The 22056-nt window shown below is 31.9% G+C and overlaps 1 protein-coding gene across 1 annotated transcript; it reads left to right on the forward strand.

The window, feature by feature from the left end:
- Positions 1 to 1557: 1557 nt before the first annotated feature.
- Positions 1558 to 21702, forward strand: sca (scabrous). The gene is made up of 6 exons (XM_068777612.1): positions 1558 to 1761; positions 11389 to 11551; positions 12517 to 12684; positions 19729 to 20178; positions 20362 to 20562; positions 20657 to 21702. Exons 1-6 carry the CDS (start codon positions 1583 to 1585, stop codon positions 21368 to 21370), a joined length of 1875 nt encoding a protein of 624 aa, XP_068633713.1. The 5' UTR covers positions 1558 to 1582; the 3' UTR covers positions 21371 to 21702.
- Positions 21703 to 22056: the final 354 nt, after the last annotated feature.

Consider the following 22056-nt stretch of genomic DNA (forward strand, 5'->3'; position numbering starts at 1 on the left):
AAAATCACAACAATTACTTACTGGTAAAAAAGAAGAATATGTATTTATTATAAGGCAACAGGAATGTAGCAGAAAGTATCTTAATTATTGTTGAAGTATTCAGTTAAAGTTCTTTTGTATTAATGAAATTGTAGAAGGTAGTGTTTTATATATTAGAACTAAATTAATCGACATGGCGAACAGGGAAGTTGAAGTGCCAGTGAACAGGCTACATAGCACCTAGAAAAGATGGCCGCTGGGGACTGTAGTCTCTGGTATAAAGACCACGGAGCGGCCAGCGAAGCGAGGGATGTCCACCCACAAGATTGAAAACTACCTTCAGGTATTGGAAGAGTCCGGATAGGCTCTTTTTAATAAGTCTTTTTAGAGTTGGTCGTCCGTTCCAACTGTCGATGTTCCATGGATAAAATGACGATGATTGGACCAACTCCAACTATGCTTTATAAAATAAGTTAAGTAAGACGTTGACAGACCTGCTTTTTAACTTATTTTTTTATGAATACGCGACGATTACAGCAGCAGCTGCAAATGTAAATTATTTTCTCTTTAGAAACGTTAAATACAGTATAAGCAATTAAAGTTTGAATCTTTAATTATATATTCTCATTGATGTTTTGAACGTTGACGTTCCAGTTTTGTAATTCGCGTTTGTGAAAAGATAATTTTAAATATTGGTCGGATAATAGTTTTAAATTTTATTCTTTTATCTTAATTATTAACATGAATTTCAACATTTTATTGATTACATATTTATAAAACATAATAATAATAATTTAATCCTCATAACATCATAACTACTGTTAAACCTACTCTTTATAAAAAAAAAACTCTACCCCCTGCAAAGGCTAGAGTAGCAGCAGCCTAGTAGAGTAAGCTAGGTCAAAATAACGTTTAGGAATGGCATGCCTACAGTTCTAGACAATACTGAGAGTGATTAGGTAAAGATAAAGATCAAGGTAATGACAATTAAAACTGATGTTAGCAATCTCAAAGAAAATTATTTTTTTTTATAAAATTCTCTTGCGTACTAAGGACTGTGGTGTATATATGTAAATACGTGTGCATATAATACATTTGATATTTAATCAATAACTTGTCAAAAAGGCGTTATATAACTATCCAATGACAATAAATTATCCGAAAAATTTAGCATTAATAGAAAAATCTTGGACTTGGAATCTTATCATTATTAATAGCTATAATTATGAATAAAGCTTTTATAATATTTTATTCGATAATGTCGAAGGAACCGAAAAAATAGAGTTAATAATTGTTAATAAGTTGCCATGAAAACAGAAAACCCTTTCAGAGATTTAATAAGAAGCCTTAACGAACATGGCTCTGTAACTAACTACGTATGAAAAACATACATAAGTTGAGCGCACTAACAATGTACGTTTGAAAAACAGGCTCACGCGGGATTCGGGCTTCTGGACAACTGTTGAGCACATCTGCGCCACACAGCCCGCTGTATTAAGAGTAAAGGCAGCCCCGCGTCGAGTTATTCCCGCACTGGTGTCAGACCGCGACGGACACGCGTTGTGTGTGCTCCTTTCTCGCAACTCGAAACCCGCACGTAAAAATGAAGTGCTTAAAGATTTGTGTTCTGCTTTTTATGTACTGTTTTAATTATTTATCTGTGGAAGCGGCAGAATTTAATATCAAGCAAGAACTCCAAGCTATGGCCGAACAGATTGAGATGCTGAAAACTTCTCATCTAGCCGATGTCACCCGTTTGCAGAATGAGATTGAAGATCTCAAGTAAGTGAATTTATTTATATATATAATTTCAATATTTTGTAATATCATGTTTTTTTGTTAAATTACAGGGATTTTTCTTTTTTTTAAATAGTATGATGTATTTTTATTGAACTGCTTTGCGGATTCAACAATATAGATTTTAGTTTCAATTTACTGCGAAGTCCTTTAATGCACGAGCGAGTTATAGAATAATATAAAACTTTGTAATCCAACTAACAAAAACAAGGAAGTCTTTAAATTATTTCTATTAAATTTATCGAATTCTTTTTTTCTTTTCATTATGTTAAGTTTTTTTTTATTATGTCAAGTTTTATTTGTATCCGCTTTTTTCTTGTAGTCGTTCCAATAAATATGGAAAGTTATTTTTTATTTTGTCTCTATTCTTTTAAAAAATTTTAATTACCAGATGGGCGTATATTACTACTATACATAATTCCCAAAAGTTGCTTGATGCGTTTTATTCTGTAAACATATAATTGTACAATAGAATAATATTATTTTAATTATTAAAATTTTAATTTTGAAAACTTTAATATTAAAATATATCCTATTAATATAATTATAAAAGCATATAATTTGAAGCTAAAACTCTCTTATTTATTATCAATTTATCTGCGATTGCATTATTGATAGAAATCATGTACACGAGTTTCTAAAAAAAAAACACCAAATACTTCGTAGAATAAAGAAAAAAAATAACTACAATAAAAATTAATTTGGTTGCTACCGCCGGTACTTCGGCAGATATTGTAAAACTTCATGATAATTTAAGTGCCTTTATTTAAGTTCCTGGAGACGTGGGTAATTACTATATTCTCGTAATCGGAAGCCTTTACTTTACGAGATTTTTAAATATTAGTTACATTGGGTTCACCCCGTTCCAGCAACAAAGTCCGCTGACACCGCCGATTAAGATGGAAATTTGTACCCGTCGCTGTGGCCAGCCTACTCATTCTGTTGAAGAATACATGTACGAATTCTTATAAGAATTATATTTTTTAACTTGGACTCATAAGATTTATGATGAATTAAAGTACAATAAGTAATTATTAATTATTTCAGCGCGTGCACAGTCCTATTAGCTGTGTCCCAATTTCAACTTATTTAACTTTTTTTTATTAAAGATGTATTGTCATAAAATAAAAAGTACATTATTTTCAATTCTCATTGTGAAAATATTGAATACATTATTATTTTTAAATGACATCATTTCAAGCCCTGAAATGAACAAGCGGTTCATCGTCTTCGCTCGATTGAAGGAAGGGTTTAGCGCGCGCTCGCTGCTTTGAAGCTTCTAAAAAGAGTACCCCTCTGGAATCGGGTTATGTCGAGATGACATTTCACATCATAAAGCAAATTTTAATAGGCCAATGTCTAAGTGTGATTGGGTTTTCTGCGAAGTAAAATTTTACGAATATGAAATTTACTCTAAGAGTACCGAATATTTTTTCAAGGTTGTGGTCTTGTTAGAGGTATATTATTAAATGGTATTATGTCAACATTCGAAGATTATACGAAATATTAAGGGATTTATTTTATCCTACCGCACCTTCTCTACGTGGAGGCTAACAATAGTAACTATTTCGAAAGCGACTCATCTAGTAGATAACTTCTTTCATCATTTCCAAAAATTCGTTCGAAATATGGTTGGTGACAGAGGTAGTACCTAGGTAGTACCCGTGTACCGCGTAGAACGTGTACGGCGCTCCTTTCCTTAGAGGAAACGGTACGATTTATCTGAAAAAACCTTTTTAGAATAATTAATAAATAATTTCCATTTTCGTAGTAACATGTTGCAAGGAATTAAATCGCTTAATGCATTTCTCTCTTTAATACATACGTGACTTTAGTCTTTTTATTGGTAGAAAGTTGTCCTTAAATTATAAATTTTTTTTAGGATTACAGTCTTATTTTTTTTTAAATTTTAACCTTTTTACGTTTAGCGCAAATTTTTATGTTTAACATTATATTTTATGCTTTCGAATTAAAATAGGTAATACAAATAACTTTTTTTTTAAGTCCGTAATCGAATTTTTTCAATAAATAATAACATCGCTTAAACTCGTATAATGTAATTTTTCACAGAGTATGATTCACGAAAAAAAAATAATCGACAAGTATTCTGTCAATGTGAACATCATGACAACCAAAAGTAGCATCGTTGAATATTTCGTGCATGAAAAGTGTTCAGCTTTTGTATAAATTGCAACTTTAATTAATATACCGTTTAAGACCTCTCAGCGCTGAAATTTAAAAAGTTATGTTATGTAAAAGTGCAATAAACTTCTACTGGAATGTTTCATAAAACCTTTGTTACCCGGAACAAGTGTAACGTATATGACTACTATGTATGCGATCATTTTCATACGTTAAAACATTCACTTTTTCGTAATTTTACAAAAAATTGTCATGCTCACTGTCTCCGTATCAATTTTAAGAGTTAAAACTTATACGCTATTAAGTAACTAGCTGTGATTAGATTCACAACAGAGCCTATTAAACATTTTTTTAATAAATGCTGATGGTTAAAGGTGTAGATTAAATTTATTTTGGTGAGGTGCTCATATGACCATTAAACATTTACTTGATATTTGAAACTAGTTTATAGTTGAAATCAAATGAACTATCGCTGGATGTCTGTTGCGTAAAGGGAAGCAGTGATTATTCTCATTATAAATTCCATTAGGAGTATAGTAGTCGGCAGGGTGGATAAAGGACTAGATTACTATTCAATATTGATACTGTTGTTGAGTATTGTGCATATCCCGATTTCATATTACATTTTCGTTACAATTATAAGCGTCTTGATAGCTCCGGTTAAAAATGTTATAGAAAGGAATACTCGAATGTAAATAAATTAAATCAAGGGGCTCTCGTAATAGTAGTAATGGGGGTGAACATCTGGCTTTAATGGGTTGTTTATTTATATCCCTACCGGAAGTAATATGCTGCGAGCCCACATCCGGTAGGTAGGCCGCAAATGGCGTGCGTGCGCAAAGTTGGAAGAAAAAAAATCATAGAAGAACTATAGCTTTTTTACATCAAAAGAAATAATTCATAATTCCAAAACGTAAGGTAATTTTCTTAACAAGTTTAAAGTATGGACAATGACTAGTTACTAATTACAATAAAAATAGGTGGAGAATATTTTCAACAAATTTATTTGTAACTTGTCGTTAAAATGATATTTTCTTTAAAACGTATGCAAATGTCTAAAGAGCGTTGATGATTACATTGATAATAAAATTTAGTTAAATTCATCTTTCTTTTAGAAACCGTACTAAACTCTCAATATTTAATCATGGTTGTGGTATCAATTTGTATACGGACCTTATTAAATTAATAACAATTTAAGGAGTATTTATTATCTGCTGGTAGATGTCGAACTGGTTGGTCAAACGAGGCGTATCGGCTTTTGTTTTTTTTCTAACGTCTAGCGTAATCGGCAGGTGCTATGATGCATTTAATTCGACGACATTTGGCCAACGCTCACTTTTTAAGGGAATTTGGCCACGTGGCTCAGCAAAAAACTGTCTTAAACTGTTGTAATACAGGCTATGGTATCGGTAAATGTATATTTGTTTCGAATATTCCGATTTCTTATCTCGAACGGAATTTAGGCTCGCTGTTATAAAGACGATTTTAGAACGAGTTTTTTTTTTGTAATGCGGCTGCGCCGGTGAACACATGGCATTACATCTGCCGTTTAGAAACTATTCGAGTTTATTAGTTACTTTTATATAATACTTGGTAGTTTAATTTAAACAAGGAATAGTATAGTTAACAATGTTAATTTCATTTACAATGTCTTTCGTTTGTAGTTTTAAATTGATTGCATACAAATTTCTTCCCTCCGAATATAAAGTCTTCAAATCGTCTTGTATGAATCACAATGATATTTATTTTCTAATAAAGATGTGCGGTATGACTTGCAATAATTACGGTCTAAGTGTACGTTGACGTGTCCTGTGTATATAATTTAAAAAATATAAATTATTTAAATACAATTATTATAATATAAATATTTTTACGTCAGATATGCTACATCTCATTAGTTTTAAGATACGCATTATTATGTATATTATATTCAATGTTAACTTGAGATTATTTGTTGTGTAAAATTAATAAATTCAATTTAAAAATGTATCTGCAAATTACAAACCTAACATGTTTTAGAAACTAACTTATTTCTACGCGGCTATTATATATATAATAATTTAGTTATATAATATTAAATAAAAAAAGTCTACATATTTGTTAATTATGATACAATTCACAGAATTTTTTTAGCATATAAATTAGATAAACCTAAATCTCTAATTTTCTACTTATGATTATTCTGACCAAAATATATGATTTGTGCCAGTAATAAATATGTAAGATGAAACACAGGACTTTGAGATAACCTACCTATTCTAGGATACAATAATTCTGTTCACACGTGACGTCCTGCAATTCACTCTGAGCCCGAGTGGTGGATTAGGCACATCTGAGAGGAGGCTTGTAGAAAGGCACATCATAAAAGCCAATACCAAGAGCCAATATCAAGAGTAGAATCAAGTAAATAATTTTATTATTCAACTATAAAGAATTTATTTAAAAGACAACAAAAAGCAAGCAAAAAGCTGTCCAGTTAAACAACTTTTTATTGTACTACGCATTAATATGATTGATAAATACCAAAATATCAAGAGTAGAATCAAGTAAATAATTTTATTATTCAATTATAAAGAATTTTTTTAAAAGACAACAAAAAACAAACAAAAAGCTGTCCAGTTAAACAACTTTTTATTGTACTACGCATTTATATGATTGATATATACCAAAATTAGTCATTTGTTAATCATTGACATTGTTTTCATGAAAAAGCCCAACAACACCGTAATTGATTAATATACAACAGAAGCAAATGAAGTAATATGTATAAATGGGGAAATTGAAATTGAAACTATTTGCTTCCTGCAAACACGGATTGTATTGTATGCACAAATGTACATATGAATCCATATACTGCAGTACACGCTTCAAAATTAACTTCTCTAGTGATTTCGGTTTTGATTAACATATAAAGTTATAGTATGATGCTAACAAACATCATGCTCGTTCAATATCTAGTAAGTTAAAAGTTTCAAGTTTTGTTTACGCTTTGAAAAATGGGCTGCATGAGCGACATCATTATTTACACCAATTTTCAAGTGTAGACCCGGATAACAAGTGGAGCGAAAACTGTATACAATGTCGACAATATTTATATTCAATAAGGCTTCACTAAATATGTTTGATTTTTATTACATCAAATTGAATTATTTTTAGCATTAAAATAAAAGAAACATTCGTTTGAGAGAGAGTGTCAAATCATTTGATACTGTTTAGACTCCCATCAGGACCTTGGTAATTTACCTAGACTTACTTGACTATATTGTAAATATTAATAATAATTTTGACACGTTGTACATAATAATTAACCGTAATATTTATCGGCTTATATCACGATATGCGATGAAATTTTACAGATCTAATTACGTATTAAAACATTCGATAAGCTACATATGCTTAACGTAATACAATATTTTTGACCGATATTTTGACCGATTTGGTTATAATGCATTTTACCTAAAAAAAATTCTAACTGCGTAATAAAATAAGATAGATTTTTTAAAAATCGACCGAAGGCTGATTTAAAATAACGTTGAAGAAGCACGCTTCTAGTAAAAGCTTTGACTACACATTATTGAATAGGGATCGTTTTCAATAAAGAACGGATCCTTCGATTCTGTGTAAGCCGAGGGAATTTCAGTCCACAAGAGCTCTGTAACGACCAATGTCTTTGTGCATGCTCTGTTTTAATTATTGCGCTTCTCCTCATTTGAAAATATTTTTCTTCTATTGCGAACGTACATGAAATACTAAAGCTGATTCTGTTTTCTTTAAGAAGATTTCAACAAAATGTTTTTAAATTATGACATGAATCTAGAATTTAAACTGAAAATCTTATAAAAGATAGTCAAACATTTTATGATTTTTTATTTAATATGATATATAAGAATTCTCCGAGGCGAATCTTTAAAATCAAGCTGCAGTGCATTCATAGATATTCTTAAGTCTATAACATGACTTGCTTGAACTATTCTTGCTTTCTATCGTCACTAGTCCAGGACTAAGAGGTCTATTCGCATGGATATACATATATTATGAACGCTGCTTGATTATTGATCAGCTCCATCTTGCTATTATTAGCCGCTTTATATTCACACCAACTATTTTAAGTGATTTCTACTAAACCTTTACCGTTGCTGCTAAGAAAAGAACAAAATAAAACATCGATTTATTTTGATAATAAAGGATGAAATAATAATCTAGGCCAACCTATGTATACAAATAGATGCGTGCTATGAACAATACTGCAGTAGACCTAGTGGGTATTTAAAGATTAAATCGTTTTCATGAGCTATAAAGTCGTATAGCCCTTTTGATTTTCTTTTCTTAAAATTGACTAAAATAATTTTACACGTAATTAGCACTTAATAAGTACAAGGATTTTAAAGTATTTCTACCGTTTAAGATTAATGATGATTAAGAATTTAATCGTGGAAGTAAGCCGCTGCATTCAGCCAGCGCAGGACCGGTCATCGTAGTGATCTTTGGCGAAGACCTATGTCTTGCAGTGGGGGTCCATCGGCTGAAAACAATAAGAAGAAGACATGTTTATTGACAAACCAGTTACATACTTTACTGTTGCACTAGATTATTAGAAAGAAATAAATTTTCTGATAATCCTTCGCTAATGCAAGCCCTATATTTGTATTTTCCATACAACTTTTCCTTTAGCACAGCGTATAACGTAATCAAACACTGTTGCCGTTCTATCAATTTCATACTTTTTTCAGGAATAAAACCACAATAGATTCATAAAAAAATGTATTTCAATGTATAAAGCGGCAAATTTTTTCGGTTTTTAGATGACCGTTTATATCTCTCCGCAATAGCAAACATTGATATATGTGTATAAAATATACAATTGATTTTTATAATCCTCTTATTTTGTTAATTGTCAAAAGATTTCACTAAACCTTTTTTTTCTGTAAACAATTTATTTGCTTCACTCCAACAGTTCATCGAGATGCGTTTGTGACAAAAACGATTTTAATTAAGCCTTTAACTTCTGTCATATTCTGAAATGCATCAATAACTCTATTGTTAAAGTTTCAATACAGACTGTTTCAATCTATTGTCTTTTTCCATTGGGCGACCCACATTTTCAAATAACCAATTTATAAACAAAATTCAGTTCAATTCGCCGACTGCCTTTGACTTATTTGTAAATGTCAATTTATTGATTTATTTATTTCGACTCACAAAACTGATGCACACTATAATAGTTAATTAGCAGACATCTTCTAAATTATTTTGCAATTATTGCTCTCTTTCTCAATTTCATTCATCTTTTTTTCTTTAACAGTTCCTCACATATATTTTCATAACTTATTATTATTTACGTCTAAACCACAATGGTTTAATCCAAAAATAATTTCAGCTTCTATTTATTTATTTCATTTCATTTTTGGTAATTGAGACCATGAAACAAGTCACGATCTATATATCAATATCTTCTTCATGAACCTAGTCTAAAGATGGTGATGATGACCGCGCTAGACGCAACCAACGACTTCCTGTGATATTGACTATAGCTGTCGGGCCACCTAGTGGATAGCTACCCATGTCACGTGCATCGGCTATGTATTGATAACTAACAAATGTAAATAAATATCTTTACACATATTAGTAAATAAGCAATGTAATAAGAATGCAATCTTTAATTAATATAGTTTAATAAGTCACTTCCCCCATCTGACATTTAAATACGTAATAACTAAGAGATGGCGCATCGCGTTTAGAACGAGACCCTTGCGCGCTCTAGCGTGTCGCTTGTTCCGGTGTTCAGCTACAGACAATATATACAACATTATGTCCCACAGTTTCGAGATTCTGCTCCCATTTACCACGGAGAGATCTAACAAGTAAAATTAAAAAAAATTGTGCACGACGATAAATATAAGAACCTTAATTTTGCAACAATTGTTAAATTCTTCTAGAAAAACCATCAACGGTTTGTCTAACCATTGTGTGTTTTGTCTATTTTAATAAATCAATTATTTTTGTATCCACTTCATAAGTCCGCATGTCTGCGCTTCTGTCGCCTGTATCTTTTCTACACAAATAGCATAAAGTGTGAGCTGACAAAGTCGAAGTTTTGTTCAAATTATTTGTGTACAAATCGAGCTGTCTCTATCGTAACCAGCTCTTATTGACCATAGCCGCTGCAACGAACCGAATTAAAAAAAAACCTTTACACAAAATGCAAGTTTTCGAGTACACTTAACTCTATCTTGTAGCTAAAATGGCGAGGGTAGGAGTGTTTTGCAAGCATATCGTATGATGATATGATATATGATATATGATTATATGATATGAAATGATGATGTGACATATCTGTAAATCTTAGGTCAAAAAGTGTAACGAAGTATCTCTATCATAAAGTTATTTTGATCAACATTTCAGCTAAAAGTTGTCCACTGCTGGACAACAGATATCCAGGTTATTTTGGTACATAGTGTAATGTAAATAAAGTAATAACATCGATTAACCCTGAGGACACGTATGTGAGCATAACCCTTATCTAACATGCTCGTTTGTTCCGATTCACTGTCAAAGCCAGTGAGCTCATGTATGCGCTTAAATAGCGCGCTATTTCTAATATTAATAATGCGTTATTTCACTAAAAAGGCTTTATAGTTTGGACAAAATTAACAGGGTCGCCATCAGCCCTATTGTGAAGTTTTCAATTTAATACTACACAGCGCTTTAATTAAACGATGGAATACGTTGAAGCGTAACGTCAGCAAACAACGTTCATCGGTTGCCGCCTAGTGGGATATCAAACACTTGCAGATGGAACATGCATGTTCTTTGTGACTGTATTCAAACATACTAAACCTTTAGTTTAATCAAACCTCAAAAGCCGGTTCGTTTAGATTAAACTAAAACAACAACCTAAAAACCCTAGAAAAGAAAATTCATATTTTGTAATCGCAATATTTGTGGCATAAGGACAATATGTACCCATTAAGAAACTAAGGGCGTACTGTTCGCTATCCGGCATTTACTTAATAATAATATGATCTGATAAATATAGGTACGCTATGCGAATTTTTATTATTTAATTTATGGCATAATTGATTTTAATAAGTAATTATTTGACATACGAAATACACAATAATCTGGTTTTAACACTGAAGAATATCCGCGAAAAACTTATGCGAAGCCTTTTTACGAAGCGATTTTTCTTTCCCGTATTACCACTTAATGCTGCATCATTATTGTATTTTTTCATGCATGTGTTTCTTTGACGTCAAATTTAATGAAATGATCGGCATCTTATTTTAAACTTCTTAATGTGCCATTGTTGAACAATTTTCGAATCCTTCCATATTTTTATTTAAAACATTTCTCATGGTTCTAAACCATGAGAAATGTTAAACCATGCTACAGATGTTATTTTTAAAATAAGTACTCTACAGTAAAAATATAAAAAAATTAGTGAAAGATTAAAAAGGACTGTTTTATTAGAAGGAACCCACCTCAGCCGACGGACAACCACGAGCGCAATGAGCAACTAACTCTGCAGTGGGCGAAGACTTCGATGAAAGAGCTGCGTACAGAAATGAAGGAGATGTCTCAGAGCATCAACAACTCGATACTCCTTCGCCAGCTTCACATCATCCGCAACGAAGTAAGTTGTAAAGCATTTTTGATACGGGAACAGGATGACTGTATTCAACGAGATATCGTCTGCAGCGTGTACCGTGGACTGTTCATGTGCGTGAGATTAAATCATTTTTAAAAGTAAAAAACAATTCTCACCTCTGCTCCAAAAAGAATTTTCTTTTGCTATCAATCACTGAAAGCTTTTCACCTTTCTTTTTATGCACTCGTAGCATACTTTATGTAATGAAAAAAAAATTCTAGAAATAGATTTATATCAATTTATCAATAATAATTGGCAAACAGTAGGTAATATTATAAGGAAAAAAATTTTTTTGCAACACAATTATAGAAAAGAAATGAAACATAACTTTTAATAAGACGTAAACGTTCAGATGTTCCGAAACTTTTGTATGAATTTACACGAAACTTTCTGTTTATATACATAAATAGCACTCCTAACTTCTTTGTTAATTTAAAAGTTTATTTTGAATTTTGCATACAACTTGTCGCAAAAATCACCTTCGTTTGTTTGTGACCTACATGACTTGACCGATGCCGGATTTTTTTGTTTTGAATAATAAATTGAACATAGCTTTTAGTCAAAAAACTCGTGTTCAATTTACATACGCCCAACAAACGCACACCAATATATTCCGCGGTTAAAACCTTTACACGTGGAATGAAAATATGCCGCAATTTAAATATTATTTTGTGAATTTTTAGTGATATTGATATTGATGTTAAATGATATATAATGAAAATTGATATATAAATAAATGGATGAATTAAATGGATATATAATGAAAATTGTTGCACACGTCAGTTCTTTGTTTCCCTATTGTCATTATATTATTGTCATAATATACAGTATACACTACTTATGAATTCTTTTTTATAATGAATTCAAATATTTAAAACATTATTTTTGAGGTAAAAATCAGAAAGTAAAAATTATAGACAAGGAATACTACGTTGCTTATTATTTGACAGCTTAAGCAGGCGCTTGTGGAAACATCTGATCTAGCCCATCTGGCTCGTACGCACGAGGCCAGAGTTGACAAATTGGACAGCAACGTGAGTCGTCTGAAATACGAAAATCAGCAGCTCAGATCTAACGTCGCCGGGGTTAAGTTGCTCTACTCCAAGCTGGCTAAAGAGGTTAGTAAATTCATCACAGATTTTTCATTCAAATTGAATTACGTATAAAAACTACAAGGGATTCTTTCCGTTTTAAAACTTCATTAGTTTTGATTCACATCATGATTTACATGTACTATATTTATTTTAATTAAAATACTTGTTTATATAAGATTTGTTACAAAACACAAAATTTTTTAAAACACATTATTCATTACATTTTTTTATTTCTATACCCACAAATCATTATTTTTAATGTTGAATAAAACTGTTAACATAAATGCAAGCATATCGTGTCAAATCATTCAAAAGTGTAAGTAAAGCTATCGTAGAAAGCCATGTAACAAAAGATTTAAGCATTTTATTACCTATCTGCTTTATACTTGAGTCTCTAAATTCATTGAATATAAATTAGGAAAATTGTATCTATCGTGATGGTATAAGCTTTAATTCGAAACATGTTTTTTCGTTAACAACTCTTCGCGAAAAAACTAAATAAAACACTTTATTGGAACACAATAATAATCATCAGTAGAGTTATACATGTGTGCTAATATGATGCTTCCGAATCGGTTCTACCGTGCCTTAGGAAAAACGCGGCGAGGTAGGGCCCCAGGAAAAAAAGCATAAACACCGCCACCGAGCCTTGACAGCCGACTGACGGAACGGCTGATATTCCCTTCTGTCTCGCTGCTCGCATACCTAAGCACGGTACAGCATTTTCAGTAGCGCTATAGTTCAAATTCTACAGTTAAATAACATTTTCATGACTTACTTTTTTCTTCTTTTTTGATAACAAGTATTGTTTTACCGCACTTCATAAAGTCGCGACTCCTTCGGTTGATATTTTATTAGTGTTTAGCATTTTGTTTCTCATCTTCACCTGTGATCTAATCTAAAAATATCACCCTATCTTCGACATAACTTGACATTCTGTTTTCTTAAAATCTGTAATTATACACAGTTATGTAACATAGCAACAGCGAATAATGTTTAATTTTAATAACTATATGATAGCTTGAATAAGTTTTTAAATAAAATTTCACTTAATATTTTAAAGTCTCATTCTATGTTCAGTGATTATTTACTAAAAAATGTCAATTAATTACACCATTTAATTAACGATGTTAATAAAAATAAGACTTGTTTCTGTAAATTAACAGTTCAAAGATATTAGATTTCTTTAACGTGTTTGAATGCAATGAGGGATGCAATTATTAAGACCTATTTAATTATTAAACTATGTAATTAAGGTTGTATTAAGATTATATTACATGAAAGATCAAAGGCTGTAGCTAAATTGCATGTGGCCTCGAGTAACGGAAATTAGCAGGAAACGATGCAAACGTTGGCAAATGTACGCAACGCACAATGGATAGAATGATCTGTTTTAAGGCAATAACAATTACTAGTTCACAAATATATGCTTAATTTTTTACTAGACATTAATATTAAATATATTTGTTTATGTTTATACTAGTAACTGCATTAAATTAATATATGATGCAATATTTATTGTCTGTTAATTTTGGTGAAAAATAATCGAAAACTTCTGTCACTATAATAAAGTCGATCCTGGAGGGAAATATTACAATACAAACAGGTGCGATCCCTCTTCACGGTACATGAGTGCAACGGTCGGTAACCGTTTTGCCTGCGACTTTTTACCGGTCAATATGCTTACTGGTGGAACCCTCTAGTGACCATCAAAGCGGAGCATAATGAACATGGGGTTTAGTGCATTGGAAACACTGCTTTTGTTCCTACAAATTATTTGACGTGTAACGTATAAAATAAAATAATTTTTATGTGTAAATAACCACTATCCATCACATTTTATGACATTTAAGTCTGATATTAATGTTTTATTTTTTCTATAAATTTGTACTAGCCGTCCCCACCCACTTCGTGACCTTAATAGAAGCGCCAACAACCATGTTTGGGGGTGAAATTTCAAAAAATTTGTTTTTATCTGACCTTAACTTAGCAATCAAAAACATTCTCGCTGAATTTCAAACCTTTAAACATGATAGTTACAGAGATATTGTGATGAGTCAATAACAACGAAACATATTATGTACGTCTAATATTACGACGGCCGCATTTAAAGAAAATAACATAATTGTATTGCATTTAAAATAGATGTGATCTATTTTAAAAGATGGCAAAATGATACAGAAAGAGTTTTTTGAATTGTGAAAAATATATTTTTTTAAATATGCATACACCTGTGCGTTCTTTTCGTGATACGGAAGTGCCATTCAGCGGTTGTACAATGAGAACCGGACGGCAGAGCCGCCTACCAGGGATTGGCTTGAATGAAAACGGCGAACAATGTTCAAATAAATTAGTATCGAGAAACGGGTTCACTGGGACGAACGTTACCTCACTGATATTTAACGTTGTTAATTTGCTTATTTTTATGGTAAATAAAATCAGTATCAAGTCTTGTTGTCACCTTATATATTATACAAGCATGTTCTGTAATTATTAAAATATTTATGAATGCATACAGATATTATTAGCTCACGGATAACACAAGTGTTATCAGAGTTCTCTTACTGCTAGATTATCCGAACATAAACTTAATTTAATAAATAATAAACACATGAATTATAAACAAAGACTACGTATAGTATAAACATTACTTATATGTTCGCATATACAATCACACTAATGTATTTGATTTTGCTGACGTGATAGAAACTAAATGGAATTGCCAACAGTAATTCCTCTTCCAATTTAATTAATCCCAATAATGTCCCATCGGTTCATATTTAAATTAAACAGTGTATCATCTTGCACCACATAAATAAAGTAAATCTTATAATCTAACGCAAAAACGTAATACAAATGGTATTTCCTTTTTTCGTTATAAGCTTTAAAATATTTGTGAATAAAAGATTAAATTTGTGTCCAACGAAACGAGAAAGTGAGCATTAAAGAGAGGTCGTGAGAATGAGTACCTGTGGGAACTCCCCGGTCGCCACTGAGCCTTTGCCGAACACAAAAAACTTAGACCTCACACCGTACGAAGCATTTTGTACGAAATTCGATATGTTGCAGTAATTAATAATTCTACGGTTAGCCTTGTACCGCACTGTGCTTTTATATTATGCACTTCATAAAGCAATTTGTTTTCGCTTTAATAAAATAACATACTAGAAAAGCGGTTTGATTATAGTTATTTGTGATAAAGTGGATGACTATAGTTATAATTATACTTTAATTATTATGAATAAATACAGTTATACCTACTAAAAAATTCTAATGAAAATATCTGTTCCAAATTTGTTAGTTTTAAACAATGTAAAAATGATTGGTATTAAACAATTTTTGGACGACGTAAGATAGTGTCATGAACTAAATTTTAAAACGCAGGCAAAAATGGCACAAGAATGTTATTGTTAACAGACTATTGTTACAGCTTCCCTGAGCCATGTAAAGAAATATTTCCAAGAATTTTGCCCAATATTTCGATACTGTACACATTTGAAGGTACAAAAGGAGAATTCCAGAATGCATTATGTGAAACTAGAAATGTTACATCACAAAACGTCGCTTGTAGCGAAGATAGTCGCCTTTGACGGTACGATTGCTTTAGTAGTGGTTTTGCCGGTGAACCTTTTGATCATTTACAATAATAATATTTTACGTTTGAATGAAACGGAAACATAAGCTCATGCTTATTCTTTTGACCGATTATTTATTAACTTTTAATAAAAAAACTTAGTTATAATTAAACGATTTAGTGATTAAAATAAATTAGCAAAATCATAAAATGTGAAATACGATACTACGATAACGTTTCGTAGCTATTTTACATTATAAAATCAATTTTTATATAGCATATAGCCAGCGCCTGTCAAAATGCGTGTGCATAGTTCAGGTTGGCTATGATGTTGGCTATGTGATGATTGCATTACCGCACCTATACAATGAAAGACTTAGAAACTTATTACTCTATATTTTTAATAAATTTGCACAGACTTGCATAAATACGTAATTAGTAACATAATACAATATTTAAAGCGGGAATCGTAGAAGTAAAAACCTTTTGAATTTGACCAATTTATTTATGTACGTAGTGCAATAGCTCGGTATCAGCAATTTGCAGTCCATACAGTGTGAGCGCTCAGTCCGGTTTCCACGCTCGTGAATACGTGTACGCCATCCTGCAGCTCCTTTTGTTTCGGCGGGCAAATAACGAATTTCGAATGGCAGCGGATACGTCCCTGATATTCGAGCTTACTCTTACCAAAGACCAGTTGTTCTAAAATAAAACAAATTAAACAAAATCTTAAAATGACGCTAGTACAGTAACCAATTAAAACTTTATTTCTTCATTGAAATTGTTTAATCTGTTATGTTATGTATTGTAAAATTTTATATCGATCTGAACAGAGTTTCCTTGGGTTCCACATTCCATTAGTATATTAATGTCATAAGATAACAACGGTAAGGAGTGAAAGTGGAATACAACGCTACATAAAATATGTTTTGCTGAAAAGTGTCTACATTTCGCGCGTTACGAAAAAGTACTTAGAATATCACATTTTTGAATTAAAACATTTGTCTTCGTATAAAAAAACGATCATGAACGTGTGACCGGCAAATAGAGGTTACTATAACCGGCTTGCGAATGCTTATCCTACAAGATATATATTTTATCAGACCGGGACCACCTGCTGCCCTCCATAATAAGCATGCTTTGTTAATGTATGTAGCTATAGATGTAAGCGAACGTGACCATCTTGACTGAGAGCAGCGTGCGTCCGCGCACACCTGGGTTCCATACTCGAACCGATGCGCATCATATCAATACCGAACTTGTTTCTTACAATTATTACGAATATAATGGTATTTTTTATTTTTAAATATTATAATTCACGATTACTTGATTTTTTAAGTAAAAAACGTCTTTTTCTAAACATACGAAATATTTATCTCGTTTTAAAACAATGAAACTTGTTAACATACAGCATAAATATTGATATGTTTAGACATGTAAGACTACTCAAAGATGGTAAGTCTTAATAGATTAAATTACTGTTAAGATGCTAAATTTTTTTAATTTACAATTATAACCGTAAACTAATAATAGAAAAAAATACAAAACCAACTAATATATTGTGTTAAACAAAAAAGGTGTATCAAAAAAAGTTAAATTACAGAGAAAATTAGTTACAAGATCTGAACGTAGTTTTTAAATATTACAACTATGATGTTACTTTAATTTTTTTTTATTAACAATTTAATTTAAAGAGTAGAGATCGTAATCGTATTGCGAATAGATCTAACAGTGACACAAATTATAAAAAAAGAAATAATTGAAAACTCTCCAATCAGCGTAACATCCCTATCATCGACTTCTAAGCATAAAAAATATTCGAATATATGCAACTTAAAAAGCGACATATCGCTACGTAACGGGTGTCAAGGATTGCAGCCTCTTGCAGAAACTGGTTTCCAAGGGACGTATAATTGCACCAGCAATGTTTCAAGCAGATGGCGCTCAACTTATATAAATTACGAACTGTAAATGCCAACCGCTAGTAGGTCTTACAAATGTATCTTTGGAAACGAGAATAAGATGTTAAATCTTTCAAGCGATCGCTGTACAGCTCTTTAGCCTTCCCAGTTTATGAGGTATTACGTGAATGTTAAACAGTTTCTAATACGTGCACATAACTTGCTGTGTGTGATATAATTTTTGGACAATCATTTCGAACTGCAATTTTTGTTAACGGCAATTCTTTGTGGGAATATGTAATAGTGGAGCTATTTAATATTCCAATATACACCAAAAAAGTAGCTTTTTAAGTAAGTCTCTACTAAAGTAACTTTATTTATTTTTATAAAATATCTTAATTTTTGTTTGATAACACCGATGTTTTCTTGCATTGTAAAAATTACAGTATAACAATATTACATTGCGTCTGGAGGTAAACGGTTCATATTCTTTTACTTCTTTATAAAAAATTCAGGAATTATTATTATATATATTATATACAGGTATCACCGTCAAATTATTGTTAATTTGTTAAATAAAAGCTTAATAATGCCAAAATACACAGTATGATAGACGTTATGATTTTAAAATGAATTGTTTATAGTGGCTTTTATGTATATATTTGATCTGTGGAAGATATCGTTAATTGCTTAGAACAGGATCTACAAAGGACGTGGAGATTATAAAACGATTTCCACATTTCCTCCTGCGCATCCTGTCTTAGCGTTCAAAGCTTCTGCGAACTTCCTTTCTAGTTCCTATTTCACCTTTGTTTCATTTCCAGATTATTTTCCATCTTTTGCAATAGTCTATTTTAAAGTCGATCGGAAAGTTTAAATTTTGCTTAGCGCACTCAAACTCTATGATGATGCACATTTGTTATAAATTATATTATTCCTTCAGTATATTTTGTTGTCGGCGAATTATTCAAATATACTTTATAATTCATAATTGTATTCTGTTTTAAAATAACGGAAAAGTTTTAACATGCTTTTCGAATATTTAATTTCCGTATATAGAAACGTGAAGTCTATTTTTTATTTTATACCCAATAACGTTTATGTTAACGGTTTTTAATTAATTAGTGCACTTTTTTAATTAGGCTATGCTAAAGCATTTTAAGTAGTTTTCAAATGATTTTTTAAAGAAAGATTAAAATTTTAAAGTATTAAATATAAAAGTTTTAAAGAAAAATAAAAAAATGTCATTAATCTATAAAAAGCTTTTTAAATACAATACAAATATTTTACTAAAGTATAATATGAATGAGCGATTTATTCATTACGTGTTATATTTTTATGAAATATTCCACACTGCTACAAGCGTTTTACAGCGCTCTTATTTTTGTGTTAATAACACACTATGATTCAATATTTTGCTACTCAAAATTTATTATTATATAAATGCGCCCCAAAACAAATATTATTCACAAAATATGCATTAAGTATCATGTTAAGTGCATTGAATGTATTTAATCATTTATATATAATATATTATTGCCATTTTGCATAAATAAAAGGGATCGCGCATAGTAATATCTTTTTTATTTGCAGGTCAAAATGAAACAGTTCGAGGAATTAAACATTGATACGAAAAATGAAATCATAAGGCCCCACGAACACATCAGACATGCTCACCATCACAAACTGCGTCATAACAAGATGGTCCACGCTCAGATCTCACGTTTGGCCCGTAGTCAGGATCAGCTCGACGAGTCCCAGCAGAGCTTACAAACTCAGATTCTGGACGTGCAACGCCGACTTGACCGTTATGAAGAACCAAACTGGAATCTTATCACAGCTAAAGTAGATTTTCTAGAGCTTGAGAACAAAGTTATCCGCACTGAACTTACCAATACCACGCAGAAAGTAATGGACTTCGACAAAGTTCACACTTCGATGTTAGAGCTCCGAGAGGATGTCGAAAGCATCGAGAACAAAGTCGACAAAACAATACCTGAATTCCGGAAAGAAATTTCTAAGTTGGATATCAACTTTGCTCAAGTAAGTATCAATTCAAATAAGTTATGTGCGTGTACACATGCGTAGCGTTTACAACATTCTCTCTAATAATACACGCGAGTAGTAAAAGAAGATACTAGAGAAGCAATCTCATATGCAAAAATATGTTTGATATATCTTTATTTGATATGAAGCGTTTTCTAATATGTTTATCTTGTCCAATAGCTTAACGCGCAGTCGTCCTATCTGAAAGAGGACCAAGAAAACCTGCGACAGTCTGTGAAAGCAATTGCTGTCAGCGTGAGCAACACCATTGACCGTGCCGAATTGGACCGCCTAGAACTAACTAAAATTAACGATTCCGTTGCCAAGTTGGAGAATCGATCAAGGCAGCATTTCTACCGCCTCAACGACCATATTCTAAAGGTACTTGTATAGAATTTGTAACAAATATGCATATTCAATCACTTATGTCCTCCAACAATAACAGGTATTAATTAATTCTTACCCTTTACAACAGAGTGAAGCCAACGACTTTAATGTCAATCAAACCATTGTTTCCCTGCCGGAGCTCATGGGTGAAGTTAAAGAACTACAACCTGTAGAACGGGAATATGAAGACCTTGTAAATCAACTGCCTAAAGATTGTACCGGCGTCAACGGTCCGCCCGGCGACTATCTGATCCGCCCTGGACACACACCCGTGGATACCTGGTGCGTTAACGGCAGTACAGTCCTCCAACGTCGCTACAACGGGACCGTTGACTTCAATCGTAAATTTTCTGAGTACGTTCGCGGTTTCGGTGATCCCGCTTCAGAGTACTGGATTGGGCTTGAGTCCATGCACCAGCTTACTAACAACAACTGCTCGTTCATGCGCATCGACATGACTGACATCTATGGAGGAATATGGTATGCTCAATATGACAACTTCTACGTCGGAAGTGCTGATACTGGCTACGTATTGGAAATAGGTGGCTTCAGCGGCAATGCAAGCGATGCCTTCGAATATCAAAACCATATGGAGTTTTCGACCATCGATCGCGATCGTGACATCTCTAACACGCACTGCGCTGGCAATTATGAAGGTGGATGGTGGTTTTCTCACTGCCAACATGTTAACATCAACGGAAAATATACTCTTGGTCTGACTTGGTTCGATGCCGCCAGGAACGAATGGATTGCCGTGGCTACTAGCGAAATGCGCTTGTACCGTCGTCAAGGATGTATCTAAACGTTAATCTAAATATTTATCCCTTTTATCTTCAGATATTAGATCTGTGCATGCGTTTATATAAACGTACATATATAGATTTATTAGCATTTACGATTTTAAATGTATTATATTTTAATTATACCAAAGATAAACTAATAGGCGACGGTAAATATATCTTGTCAGTAGAATAAAGCAAAATCTATTGCTTTTCCGTGAATCTGTAATACTGTTTTCTTTATGTTATCATTAACGTATCAGCTCTCATAATATATGTAATAGTGATGACTTGTGATTTTATTATTGGCAGAGTTTCATGCACTATGTTGAAACGTTGTATGCTTAAAAACTTTAATTACTACCAAATTACTGCTTTTATTTATTGTACAGTCTTTGATAGGTTTTGTGCATAATCTTTTTCAAAATAATCATCAAATTACAGATTTATAAATTATGCAATTTTAACTCGAAATAAAACTTTTATTGTCTATATAATTATTAAGAGTTTTTGGATTCTCGCATTAGATGCTTGTAAAGGAAACCAATATACTCTTTCCGTAGTGTAGAAGTTCAATTAATCGATAATCTCTTAGAAAATATTCAATATCTACATTCCATTAGATAACAAAGAATAAGTATATGATTTTTGATATTTTTTTGTGTATGTTATTTCGATTAATTTAGTTGTGTCATTGGCACTCAAAAAG

The sequence above is a fragment of the Battus philenor genome, unplaced genomic scaffold (assembly GCF_028537555.1).
Source record: "Battus philenor isolate CCGP_79_NKW_IND1 unplaced genomic scaffold, ilBatPhil1.0.hap1 SCAF_1, whole genome shotgun sequence".
Classification (NCBI taxonomy): domain Eukaryota; kingdom Metazoa; phylum Arthropoda; class Insecta; order Lepidoptera; family Papilionidae; genus Battus; species Battus philenor.

Excerpts from the sequence above, each read along its gene's own strand:
- sca (XM_068777612.1), top strand. The coding sequence starts at position 1,583 with ATGAAGTGCTTAAAGATTTGTGTTCTGCTTTTTATGTACTGTTTTAAT. Across the intron at positions 11,552-12,516 it reads TTCACATCATCCGCAACGAA|CTTAAGCAGGCGCTTGTGGA; the intron begins GTAAGTTGTAAA and ends ATTATTTGACAG. Across the intron at positions 20,563-20,656 it reads TCAACGACCATATTCTAAAG|AGTGAAGCCAACGACTTTAA; the intron begins GTACTTGTATAG and ends CCTTTACAACAG.